Genomic DNA, 19,551 nt, shown 5'->3' on the forward strand with positions numbered 1-19,551 from the left:
AGGGAGAAGAGGTGGACTAAAGGGTATGAGATTCCTTTTTCTAGTTCCGCACTCCAAGCTGAGAGAGTAGTCACCATGGCGCTACCAATAAGGGGTGACAGATGAGTGATTGATATTGTATTGCAGTGAAAGTGGGAGGGAAAGGGAAGGAAAGGAGTAGTGAAAGCCAGGGACCTGGATGGTTGGATAAGAGGTTAGACACTGAATATTCTGGTTTAGCTTAAGAAGTATCCAGCAACCTTGTCCTGCCAGGCTTGGAGACTGAAGCCTCACTTTCTTGCTGAGAGTTCCTTCTTCCTTTCTTTCTACTTTTCTCTGTTCCATCTCATCACATGCACAAACTTCACAAAAACCTTCACAGTTTCAAATTAGCCTTCAAACCTTCCTTCTATGTCCTTCAAAAATGCATAACCATGCCTCACACCTTCTATTAAGTATTTCTAAACATGTCTAGCAATCAATGTTTCAGTATTGTATGCTAGAAAAGGCAGCGAGGGAGGGAGCAGGCTCTGCAGCCAGTTCCCAGGCTAGCCAGGCCTCTAGCTGCTTCAGTCCCAAATGGCCACATTCTTCCTACAGATAATGATCATAGAGGAGATAAGGAGATAAGGCGTTTACAGTCCAAGGAATGGCTTGGCCTTTTGGGGTGAGAGAGTGAAACTGAGATAGGTGACTGTGGTTTGGGACAACTGGGTTTTATGAGGGGATGCATGGTAGCCCTGGCTGGGCACCAAGGTAGAATGGGAAAAGAGTGAATGGGGGAATTAAGTAAGATGCAGTGTAGACATGAGGTGGCTAATGGCTGTGAGACTGATCTGTCAACCCCCATAATAGAGACTGAGGAGGGGACAAGGGTCCCAGCGAATTCAGAGAGGGCAGAATAAGTGGCCCCAGTGTCAATTAAGAAGGAGATCGGCTTACCTGCCACCACAGTCGTTACCCAAGGCTCTGTCCTGGTGATGTAAGTCTGTGGGGCCCTGTCAGGGCCTGGGCAGCTTCTTCGGTGGCCAGTCCCGGAGGTCTGGGAGCTCCAAACAGGATCCAGAGGACGGCCATGCTGGACTGGCTGAGGCCAGACCAGGAGGAGCCAGACTACAGTCTGATTTCCAGTGGCCTTCCCTTCCGCACCTTGGGCAGGCCCAGGCGGGGGTCTCGGGTTTGAGCAGGACTTGGCTCAGTGTCCTTCCTTGCTGCAGTTGAGGCATGGGCCCGGAGGAGGCTTAGCCCCTGACTTACCCGCGGTTGGAGGACTGGCACTTCATTTGGGGTTCCTGAGAGTGGTGGCTAGGAGCTGGAAGGCTCCCTACTGGGCCTGAGCCTTGGCCTGATCTCGACTTTGATTTTGGATTTGGGTCTCCTTGTCTCTATTATTAAAGACCTTAAAGGTTAGGTTAACGAGGTCTTTTTGAGGGGCTTGTGGACCTGCAGTTGCGGCATATGTCGGGGAGTAAAGGTGGTCAGGTCAGTGGAAAAAGAAACCTGAGATGCCTCTCAATCTGTGAGGCTGGACAGAGAGAATGGGACGTGGACTCAGAGAGTGTGCCCTAGTTCCTGCTGCCTCTCTCGGGGGCAGAGTGGACGCGAGAGTAGAAGAAGCTGTTGAGGAAGGCAGTCTTTGGGCCTGAGAATGAGTGTTAGGTGGAAAGGCTGTTTTGGAGCTCAGGTTCTCAGGATTTGGGCTCAGGGACTGGGGAGAAGGCTGCTGCTGGTTAAGAGGGTCTGAAGAGAAAGAGCCTGGACGTTTTTCAATTTGAGAAAGGTCAGAGAGTGAGAAGGGAATTGCCAGCCACCTGTGAACTTGTTTGCTGGAGGCCACAGGAGCGGAGATTAGGCGGAGAGCACAGGGGAAGGCGGGCGGTTAGAATTCTCAGAGGTAGAAATGCCCCACCCTACCTCCTATAATGAGGGCGGGACCAGGAGGGGCTTTGCAGGGAGACTGAGGACTCAGGAAGCGAACACCCTGAGGGAGAGGAAGGGCCTGTAAATGCCGCCGCTGCCGCCAGTCAGTGGGCAGGACCAGTGTGTCTAAAGGGAAAAAAAAGTTAAATGTACTCCCGGAGTCCTCCAAGGACTCCTGCACTCCGGGGATGACCTGGGAAAAAAAAGTGCTTAGTCAGAGAGGGACAGGTTTAGGATTGTAAGGAGGTGGCGAGATTGAGACACGTGGAGAGAAATGATCCACTGGGTTGAAAGAGTCAGAAGACAGAGAAAGGGGTTTGAGAGGGCAAAGAGGACTTCACGAGGAGGATCAAGCGAGGGGGGGAGAGCGGAAGGGGGGGGGGGAGCCTGTTCGTAGGAATCTCAAACGCTTTCCAATCCGGTGGCAAAAATCATCTAGATCTCGGAGGATATTGGAATTTTCAGGCCACAGAGAGACACTGTCGAGTTTATATTGTGGCCAGGTAGAGCTTCTTTGAGGTTACGAGAGGGTTTGGATTGAGAGGTTCCCATGACCGGATGGAAGGGCCAACGAGATGTTGGGGAGGAAAGAAGAAGCGTCCTTCTTCTCCCTCAGCCAACCCGAGAGAGAGACGAGAGAAGGTTTCAAGGTCGTCACCCCGATACCTTTCCCGTAGAGACGAGCAGAGTTTTCCCGGCCAGGCGCCTGGGCTTTCGAGAAGACGTGAAGCCGAGATTTCGGGAAAACTCCGAGGCCCTTCCAGGTCAAGGGAACGAGAGGGAGAGTGGGGGAGGGGGGGTCCCTGAAGCCTACCGGTTAGAAGAAAGCGACGAGATTCCCACGTGTCCTGGTATGGCAGGGTTCGAGAAGTGTTCTGAGCAGGCCAATCGACTCAGAACCATGCCGCCGAGCAGAGCCAGAGCAGGAGTCAGAAGCTCGGGGCTAGGTTCGAGGATAGTCCATGCTCACCCAGTTTCGGCACCATGATGAAAGATGAAACAGAGGGCCGGAGACCATGGGATACCAGGACACAGGCTTTATTGGCGATCACCCTGCCGGCCGTCTTCCAGAAGGGAAAAGGGCTTGAGAGAGAGAGAGAGAGAGAGAGAGAGAGAGAGAGAGAGAGAGAAAGAGAGGGGGGGAGAGAGGGGGAGAGAAGGAGAGAGAGAGAGAGGGGGGGGGGGGGCTTGAGAGTGGAGAGTGAGAGAGCGTGCTGGGGTGAGAGTGCCTTTTAAGGGGAGGAAAAGAGGGGACGGGGCTTAGGGCACTCAGCACACGCTGATTGGTGGTTTCATGTCAGGCACATGATTAGGCACCTAGGGATTTAGGAATTGGGGGCTTAAGGTATATGGCAGGTGCTGATTGGTGGTTCAATGTACAGTCCATAAGGTGTTCAGGAATGTCCGGCTGCAGGTGGAGTTTACATCATACTCCGTCCATCAGTTGGGGGAAGGGAGGATCTATCAGTTCTGAGTTTCCAAATCCCAAGGATAATTCATCACCATTCTAACACAGACTGCTCTCTAATTTATGTAGCTGACCTCTTGTTCTCTTCCTTTTGTTCTAGTCTTTTCTCTCCCTAGATGCAGCAGCTCACCTCCCAAACCTCTCTTTCATCTGTTATTTAACTATCAGTAACTAGCTTTTTTTTACATTTTTATATGCAAGCATTACTACCCAAGGGAATATCCAGATGGTGGCCTGGGTATTTCACACAATGTAGACAACCCTGGAATCCTTGCTTGTTCTCCCAAGGGCACAGCAGGGCTGCTGCTCTGTTCACAACGGCCTAACCACACACTTACTCTCTCATTTTCCTCATTTCTCTCTCTTGTTCTAGGATCATCTCTAGTAACAGGTCACACATCGTCAAACTACCTCTCAGCAGGGTAAGTGACCTTTTTCCCTCTAAACTTAAATATCTGATGAGAGGCAGGGAGGGCCTCCAAACCAGCCAACTACATTGGTCCTAGATTTTCCTGATTGTCTCTGCCCATCAATAATAGTCTTTGGGCCTAAGCATATTTCTTTTATTTGGGGTCATTGTAAGCCTTATTTGCTCCCTATCCCCAACCCTTCTCTCCCTGATCTCCATTTCTGCTCTGTTTTTCTAACCCCACCCCCACCCTGGCAGCAGCTGAAGTTCATGCACACCTCACACCAGTTCCTCCTGCTGAGCAGCCCTCCTGCCAAGGAGGCACGGTTCCGGACTGCCAAGAAGCTCTATGGCAGCACTTTTGCCTTCCAGTAAGGGCGGGGGGGCGGGGGGGGGGGAAGCAGAGGGCAACAAATGTAAGGTGATGGGAGAGTTCATTCGAGATTAATGAGTTTGTGTTACCTGTGTTCATCACCAGTCAACAATAAGTTATATTGTGGTAGATTCTGTAGAACAAGCATGTCAAACTCGCAGCCCGCAGGCCGCAAGTGGCCCACAATGAATATTTCTGCAGCCCAACCAATATAACGGTATGTCAGAAATGTTTTAATAAAAATTTTGTAACCTAATTTTTACAATATCCTGTTATACATAATTATTAATAATGAACTACAACGTTCACTAATGACTGATTACTATAGTCGTGTTGCATTCATTTCCCTTACGCGCCTTGCCACAGGCGCACCATTTCTCTCCACTAATACTAGCAACAAAAATTTTAGAAACCAATTGCCATGTCATTAGTCTTTTACTGACTTGTTTGGTGTGTGCCACAGGAAATATTTCTCTTTCGGAGAACAAGAAAAATAGGTTTATTTGTATTATGCTTATTAATTTGTGCAGTTATTCAGTGTCTGGTAAATTAACGTTCAAGAAAAAATATTTTTATTAGAATGTTCTATTATTTTATGTTAACGATTACTCATTTATTTCAGCCCTTTGTATTCAGCATATCTCTATCAAAATAAACCTATGTTTCTATGAGAATTGAAGCTTTTGTTTTTTTGCGGCCCACATCACAAACTTAAACCTTTTTATTTGGCCCATGTTAGCCTTTGAGTTTGACATGCTTGCTGTAGAAGATAAAAAGATAGCATATGATATGGTCTTTACTCTCAAGCTATTTATGATGTAGTTGAGGAGAAATGGCATTTGCATATAAAAGGGTGGTTGAAAAAACAGATTAGAGGTATTAGATTTGAAAACGACTTTGAGGAAATCATAATTGTGGGAGAAAAGAGAAAGAAAGAGCCATATTAAAGGTAATGCAAAGGGAGGGTGGTACCCTTTTCCCAGAGTACACCTGAATTCAGGACTGGAAGCCATATTTGCATTCAATGATAAGTTTGTTGAGTTTGAGAAGAATTCAATTTGAAATATAGGGGAATAGGCCAGTGAAAATACTGAATCGGCAGTTGAGGATTTATAATGCACATAGCTAAAGCATGGAAGAGATGATGGGACTGGAAATTAAGATATAAGAGGTTAGTCACACACATCCATTTGCATGCCTGTGACTATGTCCATATGCATGCCCATCACTAAGTATATGTGTCCATCTTCATGTCCTGTGTGGGTGAGAGTGGGTTGGAATGGTATTCTTGAAAGTACTCCTGGGAACCTCATACTGTGAAGAGATATGCATTTTACCCTGCCTTACAGTGGGTCCCACATTGAGAACTGGCATTCGATCCTGCGCAATGGGCTGGTGAATGCATCCTACACCAAACTGCAGGTGAGGCTGTGCCCCTTTTTCCTTGTTCTCCACCCCCTGTTTTCTGCCCCACTTGGTTTGGGAAAGTCTGCCCTGGAGTACTCAGTTGTTTTTGCCTCAGCATCCTTAAATCTAGTCTGCGTGTGGCTTCCCTAGGGAGGAAGTTGGAACTGTGTGTAAAGAATGAGTGTAGCTTTTACATATTTTACCTCCAATGTTTTTTGGTGGTTTGGCGAATGGGAATGTAGCTGTAGGCAGGAGTATGAATTGCTGATTGCAGTCATTAGATGAATTACCCTATTAGAACTTTTCAATATATGTGACTATTCATTCAGAGTTGTATAATATCACCAGAGAATTAAATTTCTCCTATGCTGATGGGAGTGGGGTGGCTCTAGAGGTACCAGTGAAATAAGCATTTTCAGAAGCCCCCATGGGAGAATGAGATATGGTAAAGGCTTTATTGGCGGGGAGTTACATTCCTCAGGTTCCAAAGTCCCATGCTCCTTAAACCAGTCCTGAGAGAGTGCAGCTGGTGTTCCAGTAGAGCCAAAAGGAGGGCCAGTGTCCAAAGTGTCCGTTCCATGTTGAAGCTGGGTCCAGTGCATTCAGTCCAGATTCAGTCCATTAATCCATTGTGTGGGTCCCACATGGCCATGAGCCACATAGGTGCAGGGTAGCTCGCCCCTGCAACAGGATAGCCAGGAGCCCAGCTGTGTGTGAGAGAGAGGCTCCTTTGTTCAGAAGCTTAAATATTCAGGTAGAGTGCTGCAGTGGCCACATGCATTCTGGCCACTGATTCGCTCCCCAGTGTGACTGACAGGCAGGAATCTTCCCACATCACTCAGACCTTACTGCGCATTAGTCCAAACTGCCTTTGTTCACTCCCTTCCCACATCTCTCTATGGGGAACAGGCTTGGAGAGTGTTAAATTAGCAAAGCTGTGTAAATGACATGCCTATATTACCTAGTCTTCCCTTTACTTCTTTTCTGTTAAATAATAACCTGGTTATTATAATGGTATCAATAGGAGCCTTATTTCTTTGCCCTGAGAGACCCCAAGGAACAGTTATTGCCCTTTTCCTGGCTATCTGTTCTGTAGTTCTCTTTTTTTTTTTTAATCTGCATATATACTAATACCTGGGGACAGGAACATGGATTCTGAGGGACTGACTCAGTGGCTGTGCTATTCCTCACTCTCCAAGGCTTCAATATTTATTATTTCATAGACAAAGGGGTTAACCTGCAACCGCTGTTCAGCCAATCGGCATTTTAAGAGTAGGTGCCTAGAGCCATCTGAATGAGTGATAATGGAGGGAAGAGAGGGCTGGCTAAGCCTTGTGGCTCCCTAATATTCAGTCATGGGAGGGCCCAGGCTCATATTGCTCATCCTGGTGTTTCCCTGCAAGCTGCATGGAGCAGCCTATGGCAAAGGCATCTACCTGAGCCCCATCTCCAGTATTTCCTTTGGATACTCAGGTAAGAAATACTTTCTGGCCACCTTGACTTTATTTATACTGCATCCATTTTGTGAATACACCATCTATGCTGTCTCCTCCTCTTCTGCCATAGATATTTGGTCTATGTCAGCTCTCTTTCTAGTCATGGATACAAACTCTGTCTTTCTCAGTTTTTCCTCGTTAGAAATTTGGGTTCTTCCTTTTTTCCATGGGGATATGGCACTGGGAACTGGTGAGGGAATAACTGGGAAATGAAACTAGGCTTTTGGTAGACAACATTTTTGGTGTTAGCAGTAGCCCGTCGTCATAAATCATATATGTACACATGTGCATGTGTGTTTACCTGTAAATACACTTGAAGGCTTGAGTCCCTTTTATTGGCTTACATTTCTGGAGACATTGTTCTCCCTGTCAACTATCTTTTCAACAATGTATAATTACACACTATACTATCAGTCACATTGAATGCAAGAGAAAGCATTTCATTCCAAAGATAAGGCATGAGCAAGGTCCAGAATCTGATTAGGAGATGAGTCTAGTTTTGTCCTGCTCAGAAAATGATTCTGACTTAAAACTCTCTCAGTGTTCCAGGTTCATGTCTTCATTCCTTTTCTGTTTTCTTTTGTTCTTGTTCTGTATAGTTTCTGTATAAAAGAGAGCCACCATGTAGTTGTATGTCTACCATATGAAGGAGACAGTGCTAGAGTCTTTATAGATTATCATTTAGTATCCTCCAGTAATTACAACTGTTATAAAGATTAGAAACTTGCTCCATAGGTGCAGAACTAGAAAAGTCTCTAACAACACAATAAACTAAAAAAGTAGAAAAAAAAAGAATACAGGTAAGAACTGAAATCAACCAAATAAAAATAGGTACAATAGATAGAACCAAACAAGCAAAAGTTGATTCTTTTTAAGAACTAAAATATATATATATATACCAAACAGGTACAGCTGGTTAGATTGAAGAAAAAGAGCACAGATAACTGAAAAAGGGAACATAACTACAGATGTAGCAAAATTTAAGAAGCTAATGGGACAATTTTGTAAAATTTATGTCAGTACTTTGAAAGCTTTGACAAAATGTATAAATTTTTAGAAAAATATCACTAAAAAATGATTCAAGAAGAAATAGAAAGCCTAAATAGTCCTAAAACTATAAAAGACATTGAAATGGTAATTTAAAATTTTACACCACACTCCACACTGCCCCTCCACACACACACACACACACACACACACACACACACACATACACACACACTCACACAAAACCCAAAGAAAGCTACCTAACTCAGATAGTTTTCAAGTCAGTCTAAACTTTCAAGGAACAAATTATTACACAATTTTACACAGAATCATCCAGAGAATGAAAACATGGATTCATGAGTCATAAAAGATTGGTAAATTTGACTTTATTAAAACTAACAACTTCTGTTTATCAGAAGACATCTTTAAAAAGTGAAAAGATGCCCTGGCTGGTTTGGCTCAGTGGATAGAGCGTTGGCCTGCAGAATAAAGGATCCTGGGTTCGATTATGGTCAAGGGTACATGCCCAGGTTGCAGGTTTGATCCCCAGTAGAGGGCATGCAGAAGGCAGCTGATCAATGATTCTCATCATTGATGTTTCTATCACTTTTTCCCTCTCCCTTCCTTTCTGAAACCAATAAAAAAATATATTTTTTTAAAAAGTGAAGAGACAAGCTATAAACCAGGAAAAGACATTTGTAACACACATAACCACAAAAGATTAGTAATAAAGATATATTTTTAAAATTCTTAGAAATTTCCCTGACAGGGTGGCTCAGTTTTGGACCATCATTCTGTGTACCAAAAGGTTGTGGGTTCAATCCAAGGTCAAGGTGAGTACAGGAAGCAACCATTGTTTCTCTTTCTCCCCCCTCTCCCTGTCCCTGATACCTTCAATCTCTCCCTCTTCCTCCCTCTCTAAAAATCAAAAACATACCCTTGGGTGAGGATTTTTAAAAAAATCTTACATATCAATAAGAAAAAGTCAACCCAATATAAAAATAGGCAAATGAGAAAAAGACTACCGGTCAAGATGCAAGATGGTTGCCCTAGCCCAGTGGTCGGCAAACTGCGACTTGTGAGCCACATGCGGCTCTTTGGCCCCTTGAGTGTGGCTCTTCCACAAAATACCACGTGCGGGCGCGCACGTACAGTGCGATTGAAACTTCGTGGCCCATGTGCAGAAGTCGGTTTTCGGCTCTCAAAAGAAATTTCAGTTGTTGTACTGTTGATATTTGGCTCTGTTGACTAATGAGTTTGCCGACCACTGCCCTAGCTGGTTTGGCTCAGTGGATAGAGCATCGGCCTGCGCACTGAAAGGTCCCAGGTTTGATTCCGGTTAAGGCCACATGCCCGGGTTGTGAGCTTGATCCCCAGTAAGGGGGCGTGCAGGAGGCAGCCAATCAATGATTCTCTCTTATCATTGATGTTTCTCTCTCTCTCTCTCTCTCTCTCTCTCTCTCTCTCTCTCTCTCCCTTCCTCTCTTATATCAATAAAAATATATTTTAAAAAAAGATGCAAGATGGCCACATAGGTAAATGTACTCACCTTCTCCCACAACCATGTCAAAATTACAACTAAAGTACATCATTCAGAACCACCTGTAATCGAGCTGAAGGGAAGTCTTACAACTATGAAATTGAAGAAGCCACATTAAGACTGGTAGGGTAGAGACATGGAAGGGCTGGTCCCACACCCATGTGTGGTGCATAAAAATCAGGAGAGATCTCGGCGGTGTAGGCCTCCCCTGAGGAGTGAGGGGCCCCAGTCCCACACCAGACCTCCCCACTGAGGGTTTCAGTGCCAGCAAGAGAAGTCCCAGTAACTTCTAGCTGTAAAAACGAGTATGGCTTGAGACTGAGGAAGGCTGACACTGCTGGAGTCCCAGGGAGTTTCTCTTAAAAGGGACTGCACATGGACTTACTAGGACTCACTCTATCTGAGCTCCAGCATGAGGGAGCAGCTTGAAAGGCACCAGCGATATATGAGGAGAAATTGCATTGTTTGGCATCAAGGTGAGAGCTGGAGGGACAGCTCTCTCCCAGACAGAAGTGTTGACAGAAGCCATTCTTTGATGAGCCTTTCCCCCACAGAGCTATCAGGTGCCATATCTGAAACTACCAACCTACCTTACACTGTGTGCCCACCCTGGTGATTCCCTGAGGCCTTTACCACCCAACTTTCGGGCCCACCCAAGCTGTTTCCAGTGACTTTACCATAGGAGTAGCCTGTCTTGACTGGTGCTTCAGATTTTCCTAAAATCTCTCAAGCAGCTTCTGGCATCAGTGAGCCCTTCTCGTTAAGTGGCCCTAGGCCTGGTACTAGCAGCAGCCAGCCTTGCCTGGGCACCTCTAAGCCCAGTGCAAGAAACAGCCATCTGCAGGTCGCTTTGTAGCTTATGCCTGGTGGCCCTTGGCAGAACGCAGGTAATGGCTGACCTTGACCTGCAACTCCTAGGAGATGCCCAAAGCCAATGCACCCAGTGGATAGCTTCAGGCAACATTGAAGCATCACCACTCAAATACCTCCACAAGTGATACACTGAAGTGGTGGAATCAGTGGGTACCAGAGCCCTGCTGAAGCAAGTCTTGCACTGTGTGGTGGGCCCTAGCACAGCTGATCTACCAAGGTGATTAGAAGTTGGTGGTCAGCTGATCAGCCTGAGTAAATCCATTGACATGCCAACAGCAATCAAGACTCAATTACAACAGAAGAGTTACAGCCCACATTGGGGGGAGCGGGCGGGGGGCAGGTACACCTGTAGTGCCAAACTTGGGTGATCAGGAAGACTGTGCTGCTGGACCCCACAGGTCACCAACTACATTAGGCTACACTACCATGCCTAGGAGACATAGCAGCTCTACCTAATACACAGAAACAAGTACAAGGAGGCAACCAAAATGAGACAAACGTCCCACATGAAAGAATGGAACAGAACTCCAGAAAAAAATAAAATGGAGACAAGCAATCAACTAGATTCAGAGTTCAAAGCACTGGTTATAAGGATGCTCAGGAAACTTAGTGAGAACCTCAGCAGCATTAATAAAAATTAAAAAAAACTAATTGAAATAAAGAATAATTTACAGGGAATCAACAGTAGAGTAGGTGAAGCCAAAAATCAAATCATCAACTTGGAATATAAGGAAGCAAAAAAAAAAAAAATCAGAACAAGAAAATAGAACGCCCTCTCCCCCCCCCCCCCACCCCAAAATGAGGGTAGTGTAAGGAGTCTCTGGGACAACTTCAAGCGTACCAACATTAGCATCATGGGGGTGCTGGAAGGAGAAGAGAAAGCAAGAAATTTGAAAAAATAATTACAGAAAACTTACTTAAATTGGTGAAGGAAACAGGCATCGAAATCCAGGGATTGCAGAGTTCCAAACAAAATGAACCCAAAGAGATCCACACCAAGACACATCATAATTAAAATGCAAAAGGTTAAAGACCATCTTAAAAGTAGTAAGAGAAAAGCAATTACCTACAAGGGAACTCCCATAATACTGTCAGCTGGTTCCTCAAAAGAAACTTTGCAACCCAGCTGGCATGGCTTAGTGGTTGAGCATTGACCTATGAACCAGGAGGTCATGGTTCAATTCCTGGTCAGAGCACATGCCCAGGTTGCAGGCTCAATCCCCAGTAGGGTGCATGCAGGAGGAAGCCAATTGATGTTTCTTTCATTTGTTTCTCTCTTTCCCTCTCCCTCTCTCAAATCAATAAAGATATATTTTTTAAAAGAAAACATTTTTCAAAAAGAAAGAAACTTTGCAGGCCAGAAGGGAGTGGCAAGAAATATTCAAAGTGATGAAAAGCAAGGACCTACAACCAACATTACTCTATCCTGTAAAACTATCATTTAGAATTGATGGACATATAAAGAGCTACCAGCCAAGAAAAACTAAAGGAGTTCACCACCACCAAACCAGTATTACATGAAATGTTAAAAGGGTCTTCTTTAAGAAGAAAAAAATATAAAAATATGAACAATAAAATGGTGATAAATACATAGCTAGTAACAATTGAAACAAAATGAACAAGCAATAGAACAGACTCATAGATACAGATAATTTTTTGTTAGTTGCCAGATGGGAGGAGGGTTTGGAAGAATGGCAAAAAAGGTAAAGGGATTAAGAAGTACAAATTTGTTGTTACAGAATAGTCATGGGGATGTAAAGTACAGCATAGGGAATCCTATCTAATAAAAGAGTAATATGCAAATTGACCATCACTCCAACACACAGGATGGCTGCCCCCATGTGGACACAAGATGGCCAGCAGGGGAGGGCAGTTGGGAGGGACCAGGCCTGCAAGGGAGGGCAGTTGGGGGCGATCAAGCCTGCAGGGGAGAGCAGTTGGGGGGGGGGGACCAGGCCTGCAGGGAAGGGCAGTTGGGGGTGACCAGGCCTGCAGGGAAGGGCAGTTAGGGGTGACCAGGCCTGCAGGGGAGGGCAGTAAGGGGCAATCAGGCTGGCAGGGGAGTAGTTAGGCATCAGTCAGGCTGGCAGGGGAGTGGTTAGGGGGCAATCAGGCTGGCAGGCAGAAGTGGTTAGGGGCAATCAGGAAGGCAGGCAGGCGAGCAGTTGGGAGCCAGCAGTCCTGGATTGTGAGATGGATATCCAACTGAATGTTTAGGCCCAATCCTACCAGGATCGGGCCTAAATGGGCAGTCAGACATCCCTCAAGGGGTCCCAGATTGGAGAGGGTGTAGGCTGGGCTGAGGGACAACCCCCACCCCCCACCCCCATGCACGAATTTTGTGAACTGGGCCTCTAGTCTATACTAATAAAAGGGTAACATGCTAATTAGACCAGATAGACTGGATGTCCTTCCAGACAAAGCCGCAGTGGCTGCCAGGGCCGAGGAGGACTGGCAGCCACGGCGGCTGGGAGTGGCAGCAGCAGTGGGGTGATGGGGGTGGCACCTTCCCCTGATTGGTCTGGTCGCCTCCCGCAGAGGGAGGCCAGCACAAGGATCGGGCCTAAGCCATCAGTAGGACATCCCCTGAGGGCTCCTGGACTGTGAGGGGTCAGGCTGGGCTGAGGGACACCCCCCCCCACCCCCAGTGCATGAATTTTCATGCACCTGGCCTCTAGTATAGTCAGTAATATTCTAATAACTAGGTGTGGTGCTGTATGGGTTTAGCATTTATTGGGGTGATCACTAGTAAAGTTATGTAATGTCTGGTCACTGGGGAATACACCTGAAACTAAAGATGTATGTCAACTGTAATTGAAAATGAAAATGATTTAAAAAATAAGATGGCACGAACAGGTATGTCACTGAAGAAACGACCAAAAAATGTGAAAAGCTGCTCAGCCACTATTAATCAAGTAAGTACAATCAAGACCAAATGACTTACATTTTAGCACCCAAATGGATTAGCAAAAATTAAGAAATCTGATAATACCTCTGATTGTACCAGAGTTCTAGGTCATCATGATTTCTTTTATTGCTTATCCTATATAATAAAAGGGTAATATGCAAATGACCAAACGGTGGAAGGACAGGTTGCTATGATGCGCACGGAACACCAGGGGGCAGACGCTCCACGCAGGAGCTGCCCCCTGGTGGTCAGTGTGCTCCCACAGGGGGAGCACTGCTCAGCCACAAGCTGGGCTGGCGGCTGGCGAACACAGCAGCCTGCCTCCGGCAGCACTAAGGATATCCAACTGCTGCTTAGGCTCTGGCTCAGGCTCCCTGCGGGGAGCGGGCCTAAGCCATCAGATATCCCCCAAGGGCTCCTGGACTGCAGAAGGGCGCAGGCCAGTCTGAGGGGGAACCCCCCCCCCCCCGTGCACGAATGTCATGCACCAGGCCTCTAGTGAGGATATAAATTAGTATGACCCTTTGTTGTTAAATTGGGTGATAATTTAAAGCTGAGAAATTTTATCACATTGACCCGGCATTTTCATTCCTATGTATGTGCACCCAAAGATGTGTACAAAATGTTCAAAGCAATACTGTTTGCAACAGCAAATCTTGGAAACAACCCAAATCAGGAGAATGCATACATTTTAATACATTCTCATGATTGACTCTTCAGCAATGAGAATGAATGAACAGTGGCATTCAACATCATGGAAAAATCTTAGTAATAAGTTGAGGGGAAAAAGGCAAGCCCAAAAGACTATGCTACCTTTTATTTTGTGTTCAAAAGCAAATAAAATTAAACATTAGGCATGTGTGTGTATGTTTCTGTGTGTGATAAAACTAAAGAAATTTCAGGATGGTGGTTACCTCCCAAAGGGGATGCAGGTAGTTGGGTTAGGATAGCAGCACATAGATGTAAGTCATTGGTAATTTTTAGTTGTTAGATTTAGTTTTTAGGTTGGATCTGAAGATATTCATTGTCCTATCCTATATAACAAAAGGTTAATATGCAAGTTGATCGAATGGTGGAACAACTGGCTGCTATGACACACACTGACCACCAGGGGGCAGATGCTCAATGCAGGAGCTGCCTCCTGGTGGTCAGTGTGCTCCCACAGGGGCAGCGCCACTCAGCCCCAAGCCGGGCTCATGGCTGGTGAGCACAGCGGCGGTGGCGGGAGCCTCTCCTGCCTCTGCAGCAGCGCTAAGAACCCCTTGGGGGATGTCCGACTGCCGGCTCAGGCTGCTCCCTGGCAGGCGGACATTTCCCAAGGGGTCCCAGACTGCGAGGGAGCGCAGGCCGGGCTGAGGGACCTCGTCCTCCCCCGGGCCTCTAGTTAAATATATGACAGTGTGTCATGACCAAATATTAGGATTAATCCGCACAGGGTAAGTGCCCAATAAGTATTTGTTAAATGTGTACATGGATCTCATTCTGTGTGCCTGGTGTCTAAAGTAGGGTGGGGTTAGGGGATTCTTTTTGGCTTCTTTGTCTAGGTTCCTTAATTTTTATCTTTATCACAGCCTGAGCTTGCCTCTAATTAAGCTCTTATTATTTTCCAAATAGTGAAATTCTCCTGGTTCTCAGTGCCCACAAGATTCTTTCTTCCCATCTATTTTCTCCCTATTCTCTCCCTCTGTCGCTGGCCTTTGTTTACCACTAAGTGCCTGAATGCCATTAGTTATCAGATGGAGCCAGGTCTTTACCGACTTCCTCTCTTTCTTCATCACTTTACTGATTACTTAAAAACATCATATGATACCATCCTTCTCAAAAAGGTCAATTGACTATATATACAAAATACCATAGGATTTTAGTATTAGAGTTGTAGGTCATCTTGTCCAATCCCTATTATTATTTAGAATGCTGAAACTCAGAAATATTAAGTGACTTTGTAGTCACACAGCTGAGTAGCAGAGCTAAGACAGGAATCCAGATATCCTAACTTTTGGGACAGTGTTCTAACCATTATATTAGACTGACAGGGTAGGCTTTGCTCGAATGACTGACTCCATGAGGGCCCCATAGATATTTGAGCCTATGTAACAGTGGGTGGAATGTATGCAAGGGTCCAACTTAATGTAGTTAACTCTAGAATTTGGTCAACTTTATCTTATTGCATGTTTCCTTATTTTGCTTTTCTTTGTTCTTTCTCGGGGTAGGATCCTTAGCTAGCAGCATTGGGTGCCTTCTGGGAGCAGTATAGAGAGCATCCCTTTGACTAGCAGAGCCCCCAATGACTTGGCCAGAATATGCACATTAAAATGAGGTAAACTCCATCTATTTAGTCCTGTTTAGAGACTTGGAATAAGTATATACGCCAGACACAGAACATCCAGGGAGTATTCTAGCCATCATGTTCTTAAGGTCTGGTCTTGGGAAACTGACTGAAGATCACTGGGGCAGTATGGACAGGACAGTGTGCAACAGGATTGGGATGGGACAGGATTTATATTCTAAGGACCATCTCTAAGAACAGCCATAGAAATCAGATTGTTCTCTCCTATCCTCTGGGGAAGTGGTCGGCAAACTCATTAGTCAACAGAGCCGAATATCAACAGTACAACAATGGAAATTTCTTTTGAGAGCCGAAAACCGACTTCTGCGCATGGGCCACGAAGTTTCAATCGCACTGTACGTGCGCGCCCGCACGGGTATTTTGTGGAAGAGCCACACTCAAGGGGCCAAAGAGCCGCATGTGGCTCACGAGCCGCGGTTTGCAGACCACTGCTCTGGGGTATAACCTAAATGAGAATTACACTCAGAATCTTGCACTGAAACACCCAGGCTAAGAAGTCATGTTTAGATGCAGAGCTAGACCTAGTTCAGGCCAATGGAGAAGGTGGAAATGGGTGGTGAGTGTCTGTAGGAGGAAAAATTAGCAGTTGAAGTCTTAAAGCTGCCTGGCCCTGAATTGAATATTCAGACCACAATTCTATCATAGGACTTTAGTGTGAGTGCATGATGAACTTGCAGCCTGATCAGTAAAGAATGTTAGTCCAGTGGTTATCATTCCCACAGCAGCACCATGGCTATCACAAGACCAAACATTGAAGCAGAGTGGAGTTAGTAATAATAGAAAGTTCCAGGGTGGAATGGTTGATAAGGCCCCTGCTTGTGGCCTGTAATGATAGCATCATTCTCCATCTTCCTCTCAGTCTCATACACACACACACACACACACACACACACGCACACACGCACATGAGTCTGTGATAAGGCTGCCTTATGCTAAAGCTGAGCATAGAGATTGAAGTCCTAATCACAGGCAAGAAGAGTTGGGAGCAGGAGCACACAAGCACTGTTTTGTATCTGAGAAAAATCCAAAATGAGTCTGTAAGTGGTTATAAACAGGACTATTCATTGGTAGGTAAGGGTGGGGAAGGATTTATGGATTTAGATAGCGTGGAAACGACGGAATTGGCACCACTTCCTAAAGTGTGGGACTTCTGAAGGAAGCATGATTCTTCAAGCTTTTTGCCATTGTGATTATCTGGAAAATTAGTTATCCCTTAACTGCTATGCTTTCTCCCTTTTCTCTTGAAAGACTCTGGTCACAGTATTTTATGTAACTTTGAGACTAAAGCAGATCTGACTTGCTCTGCTTGCTTCCTCTTTACTCATTTCACTCAGCCTGACATTTGATCTGAAGTGCTGATGTCACCACTGTCTTGGGCATCTCATTCCTCTCATTTCATGTGTTCCTTCCCTATCATAGAACCCTCCAGTGATTCCCTGATGTTCTCAGGATGAACTCTAGTTGCCTTAACATGGCTACAAGGCCTGCTTGAACTGATCCTAGATTACCTCTTAGACATCATCTCTTGCCACTCCTCTGCCATTGACTATACTCCATACAAACTAAGGCATACTGATTTTTTCTCTCCAGACCTTCTATATCCTATTACCTCTGCCCAGAACATTGCCCCCTCTTCTTATAAATTCCTCATCCTAGCTATCACCAGGAAGCCTTCTTCAGACCTCTAGGCTAGGTTCCTTCTCTGCCTCTGACTTACACAGTGCTCTCTATTGTCCCCATCGCAACACTTGGCATATTGTTTTGTAATTACCTGTTCTTTGCCTGTACTCTCCACCAGACTAAATTTTGTGAGGAAAGATGTCCTATTTGTTTTATTCAGTGCTGTATTGCCAAGTGTCTAGCTCAGTGCCTGACAGTAGGCACTTGAGTAAATGTTTGATTAAGGAATGGGTGAATGAACTGGTTTTGTTGTTCTATGACAGGAATGGGAAAAGGACAACACAGGATGCCCTCCAAGGATGAGCTGGTCCAGAGATATAACAGGATGAATACTATCCCCCAGGTATTAATACTCCAGTGAGTCAGTACACTTCTCCTGGGATAAGTTTCGGTTACAGAGATGGATGGGAAAACAATGGTGGGGGTGGTGGGTAGTTTGAAGATCATTTGAAGGAATCAGGTACATTCTAAGATGAACATGCTTCCAGTCATAAGTGGCTTTAGTCATAACTATGAAAACAAAGACTGAGTTTATGAAAAAATGCAGTGACATGTAATTGTAAAGATGGAAGCTGTGGACTCATCCAGATTGGTGTTTTTTTTTTTTTTCGGGGGGTGGGGTGGTGGTGGTGGCTGGAAGCCCAGGATATCCCTGATCCCACCCATCATCAGCAAACCAGCCTCTATAACAGTCTACCTGGCCCTGCTCTCTTTCTCTTCCAGACCCGGTCCATTCAGTCAAGGTTCCTACAGAGTCGGAATCTAAACTGTATAGCACTTTGTGAAGGTAAGTAGCTCAACCAGTCCCTGTTTTTCTAGGTCCCCAACCTAGTATATATACACTTTATATTTTTATTGATTTCAGAGAGGAAGGGAGAGGGAGAGAGATAGAAACATAAATGATGAGAGAGAATCATTGATTGGCTGCCTCCTGCATGTCCCACATTGGGGATTGAGGCCACAACCTGGGCATGTGCCCTGACTGGGAATCGAACCATGACCTCCTGGTTCATAGATCAATACTCAACCACTGAGTCACACCGCTGGGCCCAACCTTTCTTTTTGGTGCAACTAATGGCACATGATCCAGCCAAGGGTGATGTTGAAGCATCATATCTTCCCTTCCCTGCCTGGACTCTGACCTAAGCATTATATGTATATATAACTTCTGGCCCCTCTTCTCAGTCATTACATCTAAAGACCTCCAGAAGCATGGGAACATCTGGGTGTGCCCTGTGTCCGACCATGTCTGCACACGGTTCTTCTTTGTGTAAGTCTGGGAGGGTACCTAGGGGATTACTCTGAGGAGTGAGGGGGGGGGGGTGCCTTTGTGTAAGTCTGGGAGGGTACCTAGGGGATTACTCTGAGGAGTGAGGGGGGGGTGCCTTTGTGTAAGTCTGGGAGGGTACCTAGGGGATTACTCTGAGGAGTGAGGGGGGGGGTGCCTTTGTGTAAGTCTGGGAGGGTACCTAGGGGATTACTCTGAGGAGTGAGGGGGGGTGCCTTTGTGTAAGTCTGGGAGGGTACCTAGGGGATTACTCTGAGGAGTGAGGGGGGGTGCTGGCGTGTGACTACTGTTATCTTAGACTTGCCCCTGGCTACCTGAGTGCAGCTGGCACTGGGATTTTCCCCTTGGAGGTTGGGGATGCCTATATATCAGGGTCTGTTTAGAGGAAACCAGGTAAGTTGAATCTCTTCCACCCTAAGGAGAACCAAGAAAGTGTTTTTATTTATAGGATGGTCCACCTCCAAATACAGTTCCCCTGGTTGACATTATTTCTAGTATTGTTCTCTCTCTTATGCTCACACTTGCCCTATCTTTGGCAGATATGAGGATGGTCAGGTGGGCGATGCCAACATTAATACTCAGGACCCCAAGATACAGAAGGAAATCATGCGTGTGATCGGAACTCAGGTTTATACAAACTGAGGGGGCCCAGCCCTCGTACCACCCCTGTTCCCCCCAGGATTCATCTGCCCTTATTAAAGGGCTCAGGAACAGCTAGTGATGCTGCCCTGAGGAACCAAGGGGCAGAAAAAGGATAGAAGAGGCGGCCTTCATAGTGGAGATTGACCCAGGAACCACTCCACATTTGGATGGCTCAGACTGACCCCCTATCCCTGATATTCCCAGTTGATTTCACCCTGTTTGTAAATAAAACAA

The 19,551-nt window shown here is 45.8% G+C and overlaps 1 protein-coding gene across 7 annotated transcripts in view; it reads left to right on the forward strand.

Annotated features, from left to right (window-relative positions):
• Window positions 1–19,551, forward strand: part of PARP6 (poly(ADP-ribose) polymerase family member 6) — a 46,370-nt gene extending 26,819 nt beyond the window's left edge. For 5 of the 7 annotated variants that reach the window (XM_079788945.1, XM_079788946.1, XM_079788947.1 and 2 more), the window contains exons 17-19: window positions 3,741–3,789; window positions 4,035–4,147; window positions 5,499–12,285. In XM_079788945.1, coding sequence (XP_079645071.1) covers window positions 3,741–3,789; window positions 4,035–4,147; window positions 5,499–5,706 — 370 coding nt within the window. In that variant the 3' untranslated portion in view covers window positions 5,707–12,285. Of the gene's footprint in view, window positions 1–3,740; window positions 3,790–4,034; window positions 4,148–5,498; window positions 12,286–17,650; window positions 17,731–18,110; window positions 18,175–18,572; window positions 18,658–19,214 lie in introns of those variants that run through there. The other 2 variants (XM_079788950.1, XR_013814428.1) reach the window with 2 other exon arrangements.

Source organism: Cnephaeus nilssonii, assembly GCF_951640355.1.
Source record: "Cnephaeus nilssonii genome assembly, chromosome: 1".
Classification (NCBI taxonomy): Eukaryota; Metazoa; Chordata; class Mammalia; order Chiroptera; family Vespertilionidae; genus Cnephaeus; species Cnephaeus nilssonii.